At 45.3% G+C, this 18,544-nt stretch overlaps 1 protein-coding gene across 1 annotated transcript in view; it reads right to left on the minus strand.

The window, feature by feature from the left end:
- The window catches only part of ALK (ALK receptor tyrosine kinase), a gene marked incomplete at its 5' end in the record, with an annotated part of 317,178 nt that extends 312,488 nt beyond the window's left edge, over positions 1–4,690 (minus strand). The window contains one exon of the mRNA XM_082306264.1: positions 4,584–4,690. Within this exon, the coding sequence (XP_082162390.1) occupies positions 4,584–4,690 (107 nt within the window). The remainder of the gene's footprint in view (positions 1–4,583) is intronic.
- Between the last annotated feature and the right edge of the window lie 13,854 nt (positions 4,691–18,544).

Here is an 18,544-nt window from a genome sequence, read left to right on the forward strand (position 1 = left end):
TCGAGGATGAGAGAAAAACAGCGAGCAGCTGGAAAGTGACTGATGTCTTTTACCAGTTTTCTGCTCAGTATGGCACAACTCCAAACTTTGTTCTTTGAAAGCAGAAAAACAAAAACAATAAATAACGAAAGAAAAATATAACTAGGAGACCTTGGTTAAATGCTGGTACCTCTAAAATACGCAGAAAGAATTCTGCGGACTTTACTACAGTCAGATTTCAGCTTGGACCTCTATTTTCATTTACAAAATTTCCATTTTCAAAACCACATTTTCATCTAGTCTGAAGTTTTCTGATCTCTAGGCAAAGGGTGCCTCCTGTAAATGAGTTCTGGTGCATGGTAGCAGTACCCTAAAGATGTAAATCCTAATTGCCTCAGCATTGTAATAGCATCGGTATGTAGTGAATGCAGACAGTTTCAGGGAGAATACATGTGGCAAGTTAATAAAATTTTAGATGAAGGCCACAGTGCAGGAGTAATATTTCGCCTAGCCAGAGGACGAAAAGTTATGCATTGCTATTTAAAAAATATAATTGGAATGTTAAATCCATTTCATGAATGAAAGTACCTTGACCTTTAGAGGGGGGAATGACTCATTTTCATCCCTGTATGCCCCTTTTTAACATACGCTTCCCACCTTTGCATATGTAAGTAGCAATTAGTTCTCATGGGAAGTTATTTTATGGCCATTTCAGCTTATTAAACTTCCTGAGTAAACTCACAAGGAACCTATTTAGCAACATTTGTGGCTCAGGTGCCCTACAGTAAGTGGACTGGTTACCTGTGATGTTAACATGACAAAATCCAAACGCCAATGCAGGCTGAGGATGCAGGGGCTCTGCATCACTATGGAGCCCGTGCGAGTGCAGAGCACTCACCTTGGACTGACCCCAACCTGGGCGTACCCACGCCATATTATCCGTGGGATGGATTTGCCAAGAAGGCCCCCACAAGACCTCTGCACAACACGTGCTACCCTATCTGATCTTAAAAGTCCTGGGAGTAATTTTAGCCCAGCAGCAGAGGATCAGCCATGCAAGGGGCGGTCAATGCTGATGCTCAGACAGTTCTTTAATTGACAGTCTCAATATAGAGGCTGTATCAGTTTTAGGATTTTTTCCAAGAACACTCACTAACCTGTCCAGACAGTATACTGCTACAGAGACCCACTGTTTTTTTGACACGAGAGAGCAAATCCTCGAAGACCAGAACTAAAACTGGCCAGGACTCTTCTGACAGAAAGGTTCGCTAGCTGTTCAGTTTCCCACGGCGATGCACTGGTTTTGATTAAACTCTTTTGGGAAAGGTTTCCTTGGAGGTAGAGTGGAATTTCCAGTCAAAACCAAAGACAATGACAGCAAAGTCAACAGCATCCTGGTAGCTGGGAGGTTCGCCTAAAATATGGGAGATCTGCAGCACTCCGATCCTCTCCGAGCTCACCCCTCCCTTCCTCTGCATTTTTTGTTGTGTGTTTTTCCACAGAAATGATTGAAAATAATTTGATTTTTGTCCCAGAGAAGCACTAGGAGAAGGAGAAGAAGCCAATATTAATTTGGAAAGCACTTCCAAGAGAGGAAAACTCTCTTTTACCCGATTTTGAAAAAGCCAAGCTGGTACACAAATGGTAGATGGGCTGAGGACCGCAGCTTCTCTAAATGGAAGCTTTTTCTTGGAGGATGCTCTGTTCCCATGAGCACAAGTGTGTGAGAGAAACGTGGCATTAAGAGTATTTGCAGGAGAGCCCTGTAGAAATTCCTGTGAACTTCATGGTTTCTCTGTTAAAGCACAGCAGTCCAGTCAGTACATCTTTTACTAATTGTTCAGTAACACACTGAGACAAATTGCTTTACGCTTTGTGCAAACATGCTGTTAAAAAGGGAAAAGATTCACTCCAGTTAAATATCTTTGAGCCAGTATAGGAGAGTGTAACAGTTAAAGAGAATAACACATTATTTACAGGACTCTGTTATCACCCTTAAGGTCAACGGGAATTCATCCCCTTGCAAGTTTTTCTCATCCTAAAATATAATTCAGTCTCCATTCACACGGAGGATAATTTGGCGAAAATAATTTAGTAAGGTAATTATATCTTTTCCTGGGAAGTACTGCAATCCTGGACATCTCCAGCAGAGGTTAGGAAAAAAAAAGAAAAAAAAAAAAAGCTAAGTATGTCAACATAAGTGAAGCAGCTTTACATTGTTGATGGGAGGATTGTGCTGTTTGAAATCCATTTCCAATTAGCTTAACCAACGAAGGAAAGGCTCAGTTGCCTTAGGAAGGGCTTTAGTTAAGCCCCCATACACGTTAGCCGCAATGGTGTTAATAATTGCTGGAATCTGCACACTTATGGGCTGGTGAATGCAGTTCGTGCTGTTATCACTGTGTCAGCACATCCTGCTGTCGGCAGGGCTACACAGCACAAATTTAAGCATGGCAGTGACACATGGTGTTCACATAGGCAGCACCTTCGCAAAGCAGAAGGAATGGATTTTCAATGTTTTTAAACAAACCCATGTTACAAATCCAGTGCAAAGCCAGTAGAACTACACTAAGGTGCCATCGCTGAAAAAGCAGAGATGCAATTTTATAGTGATACAACTTATGCAGGTTAGCAACCTTGGTGTAGAATTCAAGAAGAGACTAGGATTTTTACAGGAGATTATGAACAGCTGCTAGAAGTTATTACTGTGCTACAGGTAAATGAGGTCCATATTCCTTCCCTCTGCTCCTCCTTTCTCTGCATCCCCTGTGATTGACTTTGCACGACTGTGTTGCAGTAAGAACAGCAGAGCCTTGTCTCCAACACGATTTTACAGGGGCATAGCTAACTACTACTTCTCTATCTGGAAAAACATGCATTTCTTCTCAACAGTGAGACAAAAGACAACATCCATAGCTGTGGGTTTTACTAACTTTGGTTAAAGCTCCATCTGCGTTGAATTCACAAGATCAGAGCACCTGTTAGCTCACGTGTATACCCTTCACCCAGGTTAAAAACACACCTTCATCCTCAAAGACGACAAACGCATGCCCTCCAGCTCCCTTACTGCTATAAGCACCAGAGTCAAGATGGCATTATAAGCTAAGGCTGTATCTTCACTGCCAAAGAGGGCAAAGCAAAATAACTGCTACTCACAATAAATTCCCCAAACAGAAAAAAGAGACAGTGGTTTCCGGTGTCTTTAATTTTTATTAATTACTCTTTTTTTACTGCAGTGTAGCAAGGCAAGACCTGCTGGAAGGTAGGGTGTGTTGGCCTCACCTAGCCACCTTGTGGCAGACAGTACCTCTGCGTTATCCCTGCCAGAACTGACACGTGAAGAGCCAGCCCAGGTATCTCGCTTCAGCCGCAAGTGTAAGACTGACTCACACCCAGCCCGCTCTGACAGTCTGCTTTGATGTTCATTTCAGGCAGCGAGGAACGAGAGGGGTTCGGTTTGTAGTTATTCAGGTTGCCGGCCCAGCTTTTCAGACGAGCATCAAAAATCAGTTGCTCCAACTTTGTATTCAAAGCCCAGCACTGACTCGTCTCACCTCTTGTGAATTTACTGAAGTATATTCTGTGGTCCATTAAGTAGGTGGCTACTCAGGGACACACCATTGACTTCTACACAGCTTCATAAAAGCTACCTAACTTAACTCACTGTGACAAATTATTTGGCCTTGCAGTCCTCTAGGTATTATATTCTTTTAGTGGGAGAGCCTGAATCAGAGCTTGTGTTAAAGGTACAATGCACACACAGAATGGGAATCTCTCTTGATCACCGGCCCAAAGCAGAGCCTTGATTTGAGGTAACGGAGCTGCCCCATACCCTGACTGCAAATCACTGCCATCCAGAACCGGATTTTTAAGCCAGGTTCTCTCTTCACAGAAGTACCAGTGCTACATGAGCCTCCTCAGATGTACAACCTCTTGGCTTACTGGAGCTGCACAGTGCAGTTCGCTAAGGATCCTCTGTGGTTTTAAAAGGGATAGAAATTAACTCGGTTCCAGACACATGAAACTCAGAGGAAAACCTGCTTCTTGCAGGTTTGTCTGCCAGCCATTAACTTGTATGTTTAAAGAAGAGTAATAATACTGGTACCAATAGCCCATAGCATTAATGTACAAATTTGGCAGTCAGCCCCAGCTTTGGAAATGTTTGTGCTGTTCCCTGAAGTCTGCCTGCACATAACCTTGGAATCACTTGCAGCACTTTGAGGAAGCTTCCCTTTTTAAGATGGCATTATTTTAAGTTTCAGAGAACCCGATCTTGCCGTCCTTAGACTAATGACACTTTAACCTTTGGGTCTCGCTCGCGGCTGTCTGGCACAAGCGAACTCCTGGCATTTCGTAAGGATCCCTCAGTGCTTTCAAAACAGCCCCACAGAAGCCCCTCGATCCATTTCGCAGCGGTAAAGCGCAGCCCCTAAGGACACGCCGTCAGGGGGAGCCGCGCTGCCCGCACCCGCCGGCCTGGCGACGAGCGGGGCTACGGCGCGGCGGGGCCGGCCCTGCGCCCCGGCGGGACTCCGCGCCCGCGGGGGGCTCCGCGGGGGCGGGCGAGGGGCGCTGCCCGGCGCGGTGCGCGGCATGCAACGCACGGCTCACCTGCCGCCGAGACGTGGAAGAGGAGGCGGGGGCGGGCGGCGCGGATGGCCGCCGACAGCCCGCGCTCGCTGCCCGGGAGGGCGCCGCGGCGCTCGGGCATCAGCCGCACCCGCAGCCGCCCGTCGCCGGCGCGGAGCCACCAGGCGAAGAGCTCGGTGAGGTTGAACTCCAGCTGCGCCCCGCCGGAGCCCGGCGGCGGCTCGCCGGCGCAGCCGTCCCGCAGGCTGCCCTCGCCCACCTCCAGCACCAGCTGCTTGGCGCGCCGCAGCCGCCGCCCGGCCGCGGAGGGCCCGCCGGGGAGGGCGGGCGGCGCGGCCCTCGGCAGCCCCCCGCGGGCGGCGCGAAGCAGAGGCGCGCAGTCCAGCCGCAGGCGGCACCGCGCCGCGGCGCGCCCCGGCGGCCCCAGCACCAGCTCCCGCACGTAGGTGCGAAACAGCGAGGGCACGACGAAGTCCACCGCCAGGCTCCTCCTCTGCAGCCGCGAGAGGCCGGGGCTCTCCCGCGGCCCCGCCGCCCCGGGGGCCAAGCTCAGGGCGAGGCAGGCGGCGGCCAGCAGGCGGGCGGGCAGCCTGCCCCCCGCCATGACCCGCCCGCCCGCGGCGGCCGGCAGCGCCCCGCGGGGCGCCGCGCCCCGTCCTGCGCCCGCGGGGCCGGCGGCCACGGAGCGGCGCCGGGGAGCGCTGCGCCGGGCTGCTCCGCCCGGGGAGCGCGATGCCGGGCCGGGCCGCTGCGGAGGCCGGGCCGCCCGGGGAGCGCGGGGCCGCCGCCGGGCCTGTCCGCCCGGAGCCGCCGCTGCGCGGGCTTTGCCGGCTCCAACTACCCGCCACAACGCAGGCATTACCCGGCGAGCGCTGACATCACGCCCGAGCCCGCCCGCCGGCAGCCAATGCCGTCCCCGGCAGCCGTCATTATGCAAATGCGCCGGGGGCGGGGCGGGCGGAGACCGGGCGCGCGGCGGGGGGCGCGTTCATTGAGAAAAAAAATGGCCCGGCCGCCCCCCGCCGCCCGCCACCGCCCGGGCCGGGGGAGCGGCGAGCCCGGGCCGGGGCCGGCGCCGGGGGGACGCGCCCTCCCCCGGCGCGGGGCCGGGGGACCCACGGTCCCCTGGCACGGGGTGGGGGGAGCGGCCGTTTGCGGCCCACAGGCGGAGGCCCGGCGCTCTGGGAAGGGCAGGGCTGGAGCCGCACCTCCCCATGGCCCGGCGGGGCCGGGGATGGGCACCGGCCCCCCGGCCCGGCCGCCCCCCGCCTGCGGTGAGGGGCGCGGGGCTCCCGGCCCCCGCCTCTCCTCTCTGCCTCGCTGTGCAGGCAGTGACGGACAGAGCTGTTCGTGTTTCTTCCTTCCTTTCCTTCCCTTTCTCTTCCCTTCCTTCCCATCCTTCCTTTTCCTCCCATCCTTCCCTTTCTTCCCTTCTTCCCTTCCCTTCCCTTCCTTTCCTCCCTGGCTTTCCTCCTTACCTCCTTAAAGACTGACGTCCCCAAAACAACTCCTCTGGAGGGGGGGAGGGAAAAAAAGGTGAAAAGTTGGGGAGGAGAAATCTTAGAGCATAAGTCATTCTAAAAAACTGAACAAAATTCTTCCATTTCAGAATGAAAACAACAGCCTTAAGAAAGGTTCGTGCAACAATTTCCCCTTTTTTACCTTTAATAAATACAATATAATTACTGTAATTACATTAGTGCTATGCCTTAGGATAGCTAATCATAACTCATTCATATTTCTGGAAGTTGCCTATATGAATTAATGACTTATTATTATCTCTTTAGTTTGATACTTAATGCATGTATATTTTTATAATCCAGGTACTTTAACTATATAATCATTAGAGTGCAATTATTCTGTCATGCAGTTATTCTCCTGCTTATATCAAATTAATGTTAATATACAGATATTGTGGAGCAGAACCACAGTGTTATGCCTCCCTAATTGTAGCGCCGGAGAGCGTAATTGCAGGTGCGATGCTAGAAAAGGGAACCGAGATCTTTTCTGTGCAGAAGAGTTAAGGAAGGAACTTCAGGGCAATCGCTGAAGGATTAGTTAGGTAATGTTCTGGGTACAAAAAAAGCCGCTTTTGTGCCGTATTCAGCCTCGTACAGCTGTGTTAATTCAAAGCCCATCCAAGACGGTGGCGTTTCCCCAACTGGGCTTTGGACGTACCCTTCTTTTCCCCCCGCTGTTCTTATTTCACAGTCCATTAGATTCACTTGCCCAATATGTGAACCCTAATCCTTCACTTTTGAGTTTTAGTAGTACTTTGGGGCTCAGTCTTCCTTTTGTTAGAAGAGAAAGATGACTGGAAACATACAGAAATACATACAAGTGTTCTGTAACATAAAATCCAACATAGAAGGATTTCAAACTGATCTGTATACTTCTTTCAAGCTCAGATTCCTTACTGGAAAAAAAAAAAAAAAAAACAAAACGTCAAATGGACTGAATTAATCAGTCTTTCCATTCAGCCTCTTCTTTTACTCTAGCGGATAGTCATATTAACGTACGCATTCATGGATTCAGAACTGCGTCCTCAAGCCTACCCTCTTCACTGCGTTATTTTGGACTACCGTCTTACTCCACCCGAGTATCATACGCTAGCGAGAGGAATGACAATTGTTGCAGAAAATGGTATGCTGGGCACAGGGAATGTTCTAACAATCTCTGTGAGCAGTCTATTGCGGGCTGTTTTCCTGCCTGTACAGATCAGATTTCCATCAAATGAAGTCGCTGCTGTGGGACTTCTACAGTTTTTGGTATTTTCCTCTGCGATTCAATCAGTTCGAGCCCAATGCTGGGCTCGTTTCGGTGATTGGTAAGGCTCTCGTTGACTGTAACTGGGTAGATGCAGGAAACAGTTCAGATTTTCAACTCCGGTACTAGGAATAGAACAATTTAATTGATTCCTTTTTGCCCAACATCTTGCTAAGATAGACTACGTCTTCTCAAATTTACTCTTTATCCTGGAAATTATACAGGTATCTCACTGACCTTCATCTTAACTGGGAAGTCAAAGTTGGCCCCAGTGGTAAGTCAGGCTGGCATGACTGGAAACTTTGCTCTCTGATCTCTCCTCAGAATGAGATAAAAAATGTGTGGTGGCACACCGCAGCCTTCCCTCACACTCCCCACTCGTATTTGTGGGTGCCACCTCCTGGAGATCAATCAGTCACTCTCTCTCTCAGGCTCTGCCTTCTCTACTACATTTCCCAAAAAAACTGTTGAGCAGGAAAAGGTTTTGTGATGTGCCTGACCTAGGAGAGAGGGAATGTGTTTCTGGTCAGCATCAGCGGTGTGGACGCTGTACAGACCCAAGTGGCTCTGCCACCTGTTTTGGGGATGTTCCCTTGGGGACAATATGGAAAAAGCCCTGAGATGCCTGCAGACAGGACAAAGGGCGGGTGGTCTTTGCCTGCATTTGGGTGGTGATGCAGCCCTGCATTCCTAAAGCACACGTGGCACGCAATGAGGTAATCTGCGTGTGCTTGGGAAAAAAAGAAGGGTTCCGAGACTGTCATGGCAGCTAACAGACTGTTATTTAACAGTCCCAAGGAAATTAGGTAGTGCGTCAAAGTATGTAGATGTGTACTTTTCCCACTGTATTACATTGTTTCATTCCCAGGAAACACAAGAAGGTTAGAGCTGAAAACTGAAATGAAGAGGTGTCTTTAGTAATAGGCTTTAAATGAAATAGGAACAGCTGTTAATACATCGAAAGAGAAGAAGTGAAAATGCACCCATTAATGAATGAAGAGAGGCAAAGAAATCAATGAGGGATCTCCAGTGGTTGAGTTGCTGGGCTGCCTTTTTATCTCCTTTTTTTTTAATTGGTCTTTAACAAGAAGAGTGGTATGGACATTTGGGAAGGAATAGAAGCCTGGCCAATACAGCCGCTAATGAAGGCCAGGTAAGAAAATACTTTGTGCAGCTCTGTGATAGGCTGGGATCAGCAGATCCGGACAATATGCTTCTCAGGTTTTTAATTTAGCTAATGAATTGACTGTGTCACTGGCAATGAATTTTGAAAAGCGCAGGAAAACCAAGGAAGTCTCAAAGGATGAGGGGAGAAGGGGATTAAATACAGTACTAACCTTTACAATGGAGGAAAAAAGTCACATTGGTAGGTCTACATGTCAGAGCCAGCAAAAAAGTGAAAGAGAACACGCCAGAGAGGGGACGTCTGTGGCAGCACAGCGGTGTGCAAGAGCTGAGGGTGTGACACCCCTGGAAGGCACATTCTGCTGATAAGACTCACAGACCTCAAACATTAAAAAATTTGTGCCAGGAAAACTGTATTACCTGTTGGGGCTCTGATTGCAACTGTGTAGATGTTGGAAAAGACCCAGTAAATTTCACATATCCACAGTCTAGCAAACCTTGCCAGAACTTCATGGGAAACATTACTAGGGTAATAGAGCTGAGCAATATCATGTGGCCTCAAAATCAGTCAGAAGACTATTGGAAACTGGAGTACCATGAGCAGAAGATGGGTATTTAATAGGCTGAGCAAGCATCAGCAATTGCTGTGTTTTAACATTTCTGCTTGTACTTAGCTGACAATGTAAACAGTGTCAGCTCCTTAGGCAACGCTGCTTGGGAAGGCTTCACCCACAGCCAAATGGGGAGATAGTAATTTGGACAGGAGTGTTGGAGAGAAATATCATTGAGGAACTACGCCAAGCTATCAACAAAGACACAGGATTTAAGAACAGTGTTTTCAGCTAGATTTTGGGAAGAAATAGCCGCTACTGAGTGTAAGCACTCCTGGTGGACAGAACAGAGGGAAATGCCATCTATGTTTTCCCCCTCCCACTGAGTTTCCAATCCAAGTCATCGGTTATCTGTACTCTGGGGATGTGTTAGATCCAAGGTGCACGGCAAGGCTTCAAAGCAAAGTGTCTGCACGCAACAAACATTGCAAAGAGAGACCTGAGGATGGGGACCAGTCCCAGATAAATTTGTCTGTATCTAGACACGTCAGCTTGGCAGGAAGAATACAGAGGGAACTGGCAATGGGATATGGCGACGTGTATTTTGTTTGGGACTGTGCAGGAAGAGAGCAGACTTCATGGAGAAGCAGCTGTAGTCCCTCCACACAGTCTGTTCTTGCTTCTTAAGCCTGCTGAGCTAAACTGCCTGAGAGGTGTGTTAGACCAGTGGGATCCAGCTGACAGCCCAACCTGTACTTTGGTAGATCTTCCCTCACTAGGGTTAGGCAGAGCAATTGCTGATCAATTTGCATCCGATTTATGAAAGGCATGGGTTGATTTCCTTACTCTCTGCCTTGCTGCTCAGAGTCCCAGGAAAAGCGAGACTTTGATCCAGTGCTTGTAATTGAGGGGCCAGATCTGAAAGCCTGTGTAAATCTCAACTGTACTGACTTCAATGAAGCTACTTTGAATTTATACTAATGAGGCAGAAAGTAGATTCTGGCTCTTGCTCATCACTTTGTAATCACTCTGGCTCCCCGAGACAAAGGCACTGAATCAACAATGCTCATTATTTCATTTACGGCTTTGCTTAAGCTACCTGCCCTTTCTTTGGCTATTGAGTGTTTCTAAAGTAGCCTTCCATTTGCCAAGATGAAGCATAATAGCCTCTTTTATTACCTTCTTTTTTTCATCTTCCTCATCATGTCAATTAGTGTGTTTGCATTTTATCAGAGATCCTGCCTGAAAGCATTCTGGCTGCTAATGTCACAATTAGTGTTTCTTTCTGTTGGACCAATTATAGGTGATAATGTTACTATTTGACAGTGTTTGTGTTCTAATTAAGAACCCGATTGCAAATTCAGTCCTCAATTCCAGCCAAGCTGCCTCTTTTTCATTGGGTATCCCCTAGTCACAGCTTTCTACACTTCTCTGGAATTATACATGGAAAATAAAAATAGATGAGTCATCACTTGTATGAAATATTTTCTCACTTTCATCCAGATTCATCTCTCCTCTTTTCTTATTGAATACTCCAAGCATTTTTTCTTATTTGGTGAGAATCTTTTTCAAGGACAGAGCATGCCACAGATAAAAGCAGGATGGAGCTTTTGAATGACAAGTTTAATCCATCACTTAATGCCCGCACTTTCAAGAGCCAGCCGTGAACCACTGATTGTTAATATCACCCAGCACCAAGGTGCATCAGTACAACAGTTTTGCCCATTAAGAAAAACAAACAAATCAATGCTGAAAATGTGTCAGGCTATAAAATGGGAAAAACCACCCTATAAAGCAGGTTTTGGGACAAAAATGGAGTAAGACGAATTACTCTGTTTATAATAGGGGAAAATGCCATTCTCACTTCCAAAAAAGAGCTATCTGGTGTCATCTTACTTTTAGCGCTATGTAAAATAGCATGGGGCATTTGACAGCATTACTTTTCCTTGCCTCACCTTGCATAAATGCAGGGGTCTGCCTCTAAATCTGCACCAGAGTTTACATCCCTTTGGATGCTGGTGTGCACAAAAGAGGTTATAAAGCACATGGGTAAGAACAGAGCAGGGTGGAAGCTGGTAAGCATTAGGTTTGTGCAGTCCGTGTTGTGATTTTCATACCATGTAGGATCAAACACATCACCAATGAAGTGTGATTTCTTCCCTGATCACCTGATTGAGCAATATACAGGCACAAATACGAACTTGCCTTGCTTCGCTGCCCTCAAGTGAATTGTGCTCACAAGAGGGAAAAGGCCAATTTTATGGCATTTGAAGTGACGGTTGAAATTTCAAAAGCAGTCAAGCTAGCTACAACATTCCTGTTTCACAGATACCAAAGGACCTTGCAGAGGAACTCTGTATCTGGAAAGCAGTTTCTTCAAGAGGGCTCAGTTGACCACATTAATTCAATTAATAGAATTAATTGGGAAATCAAAAACATTTCAGCATAATGTAATGTGCCCAGCGTGAAGCCTGGTCCTATGCTGACTGATACAAACCACAGTTCCCAGAAGCAAGGCCTCACTGAAAAGCTGTTGGTGTGGCTTGCTTTCACACTGGCAAGAGCTCTTGCTGCTGAGGTACTCATTAGGCAGCTCCCGGTTGGGTCTTGCCATCTCCCAAATATATTTATCCGAATAGACTGCAGAACCAATGAAGTTTTGGACACACGTTCCCTGTCTCTGAACCTTACAGAGGAAGAGCAACCTGTAGCTCAGCTTATCTGAGTCCCCAGGTCTAGTGCTAATCGCTTTATAGCTTAAAGGATTTTCCCTGTAGGTGCTCTGGACTTACAATTCACTTCTTCAGGGTTTTAGTTAAACATATGGCTACAACATACAGACATGCTTATGAAAAGATTTGGAAGCACAATCACTTTCTACTTTAAGCGCTGATGTGTGCAAGGAAATAATAAAATATTGTGTACATTTCTCTGCCTCCATTCCCTTACTGCTGTCACAGGTTCTCAGGCTTTTGAGGTGCTCAGGAATCCTCTTGAGGTCACGGCTTTTCCTCTGACACACAGAACCTGTCTCCCTTGTGTAGCTATGTCCCTTCTCCCTCAGCTAGTTCCCCTCTTAAGGGGGGCATACTGCCTTCCTCTTTCCTGTCCCGACTTCAGGCACCTGAAATTCTTCTGAATTTTGTCCAGGTCGCCGTGCTCTATGGCTTTCAAGACTTCTGCTGACACATGGTCTTTTTGAATCACCTGTCTGGGACTTTTCTACTCTTTGAACACCAGACTCTGTAGCCAAGCTACACTGGAATGCATTTCACATAAAACCCAAGCATTTGTGATTTTGTGTTTCAGAGCATCAGCCAGACTACCTCCTTAGTACGCAGACATACTCCCCCCAAAATTGCTGTGAATAAAATATTTCAGGTCTGCTTTCTAGGCTTGTGGCTTGGCACATCAGTGGCTTTTGAAACAATTTCTGAATTCCCTATAGGCAGTAACGCTCCTAAATCTCATTCTCTGGAAATGGAACAAGTTCACTGAGGCTTTTCGGATTATCATGTTAGGATCATAGGTCACATCTTATCTTATTGCAAATGGAGTGAAAATGACTTTTTCTGAGAGGTGTACTGTGACCTTAAATTCAGGCAGGTGTCTACATCGGATCATTTTGTTTCATGTTTGTTGTGTTATCGCAGAAGCATGATTTTTCCCATTTCAAAGCAAAAAATAGTCTCAGCTATTCACCTTCTGTCTGTGAGGCTAATTTAATGCTGAGTCAAACATTGCGAGAGAAATAATGAACAGTAAGTGCATATGCAAGAGACTTTAGGGAGTGGACTTCTCAGTCCATGGGTAAGCTGACATTTAGGGCTGACAGCAGAATCAGCAAACTGCTTAATGAAGATGAACCCACTGCACTTAGGGGTTGTTTTTCCTCATTAATTTCCTAAAGTGATACTTCCCCAAAACTCAAGGACTGCCTGAGAGTGGATGGCTGTAAGGTCTCCCTCAGCTGTTGGGGCGGGGGCGGGGGATAGTGTCAGGAATTCCTGAAGAGATTTGTGGGGATATTGCCTTTCTGTGTGACAAATCTGTCAAATATTCATTTGCCTTTGCTCTAAACTTTTCAGGTTGGATAAAAAGGACAGTAATACTGAACTGCAGAAGACTTTCTTTCATATCTGAAAAATGTAATGCTGTTGCAGGCACATTTGGGACATGTTTGTGATACTCAGTAGTGATTGCAATGCCTAACTTTAAATGGGAAAATGTTGGCTGGGGGCCTAATTTTTGTACGTGATGAACAAACGCCTTTCCCATTAGCTTCAGTGAGATTGTTACTCAGCATCTGTGAGGTGTTACTCTGTGCTCCCAGATGTTGCTGATGTCAGCTTTAGACATGCTGCCAACCACAGGAGGGGTTCTTTTATTAAAAAAAAATTGAATGACCTCATAATAAATATCATATTTCATTTCATTGTAAATTCAGAAAAAAACCAAAGTTCTGTATATTGCAGAGTGCAATGGAAACTGTCCTCAAGAGTCCTCTTCGCATGCCTGCCAATTTTAATGAAGCAGTTGGTTTCGGATAATATCCAGTGTAGATAACAGGTTGAAGAAACCAGAGATCTGTTTCACCATTTCTCTTGGTGCGGCACAGCTATGAAATCCCACCATCCTAAGCTGGGACTGTTTCACAGGTGCTTTGGGATATATAAAGGAGGAGCCACGCCGTCAGGGTCACAGAGCTCCAAGACAAAGCTAAGGAAGCTCAGCAGCTCTCTTCCTTGAAGCACTGGTGATGCTGAGGACTGAAGGAAGACCATGCAGTTCTGGAATAATATATGAAAAAAGTACCCTACCCTCATCCCTAGATTACTAATCCTCTCTTCTTGGCAAGTTTTTTCTGCTGGGATATTTACAAAAATGAAACTCATTGCCTATGTACCAAGGTTTACTGAAATTTGAGAGGTTCTGAGATACATCTGCCAGCCACTATTACTAGCCTGATGCAGCTTTTTGTTAATATCTTGAGGGTCTTGGCTTACAAAAGCCCCTCAAATCATTCATGGAGACATACAGACATATTTGTAATTGCTTCTGGTTTTCAAGTAGACACAGACACTAGAATTTTATAAACTGTGTGCATCCTTCCTCTGCACTAACTCATAGGAATTCGCTGATCCCTTCTGGTCCTCTGTTCCTATGGCAAACAAAACAACAGGGCATAAAACAAATGCCAGATTTTCAGATTTTTCAGGTAATGGAGAAAAAAACATTTAATCGAGAACAGGCTCTTTTCAAGAAAGTTCTGCAGCTCTGTATGAAGATATTCTTAGTGATTAAAGAGGGTGCATAATCAGGCTAGTATTCCATCTGGAATGCCCCTTTTAGTCATCTTTCTATTCTATGTGAAGCTTTAATACTAACAAGCATAAACAAGCTAGGGTAAACCTTGAATTTACTGTTATTAATAGGTTCCAATCTGCTGCAATATCATCCCATGTCTCTCCAGGCAATTAAAGTTGCTTCTTGCTTTTAAAGAAGCTTTAATGGGTGCAGCCAATGGACCATCTATTATCATGAATGAACTCAATTACTATCTTAGTCACGATCAATATTTGCTTACACCAAGTTAGGAAAAATACTGAAAGCTTATAGAGTGGTTAAATGGCTGCTGATGTTAAGACAGCAGGAAAGCCTGAGAGCATTGAGAAATGTACCCTTAAATAAGTGCAGTTTGTCTTGATATTTCTGAAGTCATCCAGGAAATAAGTGCTGATGATCATCGTTTCTGACACTGATACTGTGAATTTGCATCAAGGAGATAAAGACTTAGTAAGCCTCTCAGTGGGGGAAGGTTAAAAATTAACTCGCTGTTTCCCCAATATGATGAAGAATGTGTTCTAAGAAGCAAATTCACTACAAAATGCATTGCAAATAAGGCAAAGCATATGTACATTCATGTTCACACATGTGACTGGCCTAGGTGGAAAAGCCACTACTGGATAATATCTCTGGGCTATTGCCAACCAGCTCTGTAAGAACTTAGCGGAGGAATACTGTGTCCCAACAAGGTGACTTTGCTTCCCCTGCAAAGGCAGCACACTGGGGCCAGGAGAATTGGTAGTCTCATAATGGGCTACAGAGCAAGTTTCGTCAGAACCACATCAATAGCAGCCCAACAGAGTTGTCTGCATCATCCCCATATAACTGTTTAATCATTCCAGAGGGGGGCTATTTGGTGATTTGAATGTTGGAGGGGGGAGTCCGGAGTCTCTGAACTCTATGTTACATTTTCTCTGATTGAGTCACTTAACATTTCTACTTCAGCTTCCAGTTTTAAAAACTGGCTTCATACTCTGAGAATTGAAAGGCAGCTAGGAAGAAAGAAGTTGAAAGAGTAGGAGAAGCTAACAAAATAGGTCCCAGACTTTAGGATAGTTGGTTTCCTTGTTCGTTTGTCTTTTTTTTTTTTTTTTTTTTTTTCCTTCCTAAAGTTAAAGCTACCTCCAGGGCAGTCAGAATATTGTTTTGCCCTGGAAGATCCTCAATGGGAGAGCCTGAAAACCTCCACCTTTTCCAGGTTTTACTGGCTGTCGTAGATGATTAAGGTTGTCTGTGCTTTAGCACAGCCATGAAAGGCTGACCTATATTTCAAAACAGGCTAGGAGACAATTAATTTCTTCGGGCCCTTCTTGGACGGTGTCCCAGAGTATCCATAGAGCCTGCCAAGCAAGCCATCAGCAAAGGATTACAGATTTCTGATGGAGAGGTTTGTTGATGGTCTATTCCCTACATTGCAATAGAAACATTCTGGCCAGGTGAAAGGAAGACAAGAGCTTCCAATTAATCATTTACACTTCACAAATGAATTGTTAAGTAACAATGGGTCAGCCATTTAATCTTACTGAATCTTAATTGTTTGTCTTGAAAATGAGCTGAGATCGCTCTTGTATACAAGGTATATAGTTGAGAGACTGTTGCAAGTACTAATTTGTATCATACTTTGCAAAGATGAGAGAGGTCGTGCGAGACTAACATTGGGAGTGACACTGGGCCTGGTTCTCAGTTTCACTGAGTCCGCCGAGGCAGCATGAAAGGGTATCGGCAAGGACGGAGCTTTGTTTTTATCCCCATGAATTTGTCTAGTGGCTTTTTGAATGCAGGTAACGCTTTGTCCAGGTTGCTTTCTGTATACCAAAAGGCTTAACTGCATTCAAAGGGTGATGAAACAAATTAATGTCAGAAAAATGCATCAAGGTCTATTGAAAAGAAAGTTGTGGCTTCCCCCCAAAACTTTAGACATCAGCTTTGGGGGCAAGTAAGTCTGATCACAGTAGACCGTTCTGCAGGCTGCCTGAGACTTATTGGCAGCCCTGAGGACCAAGGGCACTAACCAAACCAAAACATCAAAGGGTGGTTTGATTTGTTCAGACCTGAAACAAACAGGGAAACAAAGGAGAATAGTTTTCCAGCATGAAATACTCCCTTATTCCCCTCCTCCATTTCCTCCCATCAATCGTTTTCAATCAAATAAAATGTCAGGTTGTTTTTAGGTTGTTTTTGTTTGTCCTATTTCAAAATGTAAGTGTAAATGTTTTAATGAAACATTCCCCTTTGGGAAACAGCAAACAAACAATTTTAGCCTTCACTCAGAAATGTCTGTTGCTAAGAAATTTAATATCAACATCAGTTCATAATCAGATTTTGACTGACCTAAATCTGCATTTTTCAACAAGTGCAATATTCAAGCAGAAGAGTGTCCAACCCTGAACTGGCAGAACAGTTAGAGCAGCTGCTCTCCTGTGTACAGCCTCACGAAGAATGAGATCTGTTCGCTCTTTTCCAAACGTTTAGCATAAAGAAGGGATCCAATTCTATGTCATCATTACGTGCATCAAACTTCAGTACAAACAGTGTGAAGAAGTTTATTTTCACAAGTCGGTGCAGACTCTGGCCATGCAGAATGCTCGCACAGTTTATTAGAAGTGCTGGGAGGTTCTTGAACATTTCTTAACCACCACATTCAGTATTCAGCTTGACTCTACTTGGATGGACATCCAAGCAAGAAAACAAGAAAATCCTATCGAAACAAGAAATACCTATATTTTAATCACGTCTTGAATTGCACCATTTCAATGTATCCTTTCCTGATTGCTTTATATTCTTGAAAACAAAACAAAAAAAGCCAGACAGAAACATGCTTCCCTACATAATTATTTCTGTTACCATCCCCAACAAATGATCACACACTTTTCTTAGGTATTTGCTTGTTTAACAGTAAGTTAAACTTCGGTTGCATTCTGCACTTGGCACAAAAGAGCCCATGAAGACACTGCCCTTGGCAGGAAAAATGGTTTGCTTTCCTCAGGCCCTAATCCAGAGAGGTGCAGAGCAAGCTCAGCCCCTTCTAAAGTCGAGACAAGGCCCTTGGAGATTAGGACTTCTGAGACTGTTTTATTTCCATTGACTTCAGACTTGCAAGTCTTTGGTTTTCATCTTCCTCTAAAGTTATTTTAATTAAAACAAAACAAGTCAGAAAATTCCACATTTCAGCAAAGCAAGGTCCAAAATAGCCTTGTCTCTTTGTGTTTGCTTACTAGGTCCTCTTAGGAGTTAGGCCTCCAATTTAAAAGCGTGTTGCATTCATGTGAAGGGAGAATGGAAATTTCCACTCTGCGAATTTTCCCTAGAATATTTCTGTTGGGAACTGATCTGCATAAAAGAACGAATTTGCCATAGAAGAAAGTATAACTTCCCTCTTCCTAATACACATATCCTTTGACATCCAAGCAAATCACACAGAACTAATGTGCTTCCCATGTGGAAAACCCGTGCTTCCACCCCAGTGCCAGATGACTAGGAGCTGTCAGTGCGCTACGGTGGTGAAAAGCTAGTCTGATTCTAGGGTGCGTCAGGCCAGGCTTTGTCAGTGGGGACAGGGAAATACCATAAGCAGTGCTGGTAAGGTCTCGTTGCAGATACTGCAGTTCATGTCACCTCTGTTCAAAAAAGATAAACGGAAATTAGAAGAGGTGCAGAGAAGGGTTTCTAAGATGAGTTCAGGAACAGAAGATCTGTCTTAAAAAAAGAGATAAAAAGAGTTTGGCTTGTTTGGCCTAGTGAAACGAGACTAGAGATGGGAGATAATGACTCTTTATAGATACATCGAGGAGTAAATATCGGGGAGGGAGAAACATTATTTAACCTAAAGGATAATGCTGGAACAAGATCAAATCGATATAAATTGGCCATGAATAAATTTAGATTGGAAATTGGGGGAAGATTTCCAGCCATCGGAAGAATGACATTCTGGAATAGCCTTTCAAATAGAGTAGTGATAGGCAAAGAACTTCAATTTAAACTTGTGACATGAGTCCTTGAATAACCAAGTGGGTTTGAAAAAAAAAGACTTCATCAACTATTTGTTGAAGGTGTTGCTTACACTATATATTTACATAAAATTTATTCCATGCTCTGGAGCTTCTACTGATTACCTGCCATGAATAGGAAGAATCGTTTTCCACTTCATAGATAATTTGGCTTTTTTCCCCTTTTTTTCCTTCACCCTG

Source organism: Platalea leucorodia, assembly GCF_965183815.1.
Source record: "Platalea leucorodia genome assembly, chromosome: 3".
Classification (NCBI taxonomy): Eukaryota; Metazoa; Chordata; class Aves; order Pelecaniformes; family Threskiornithidae; genus Platalea; species Platalea leucorodia.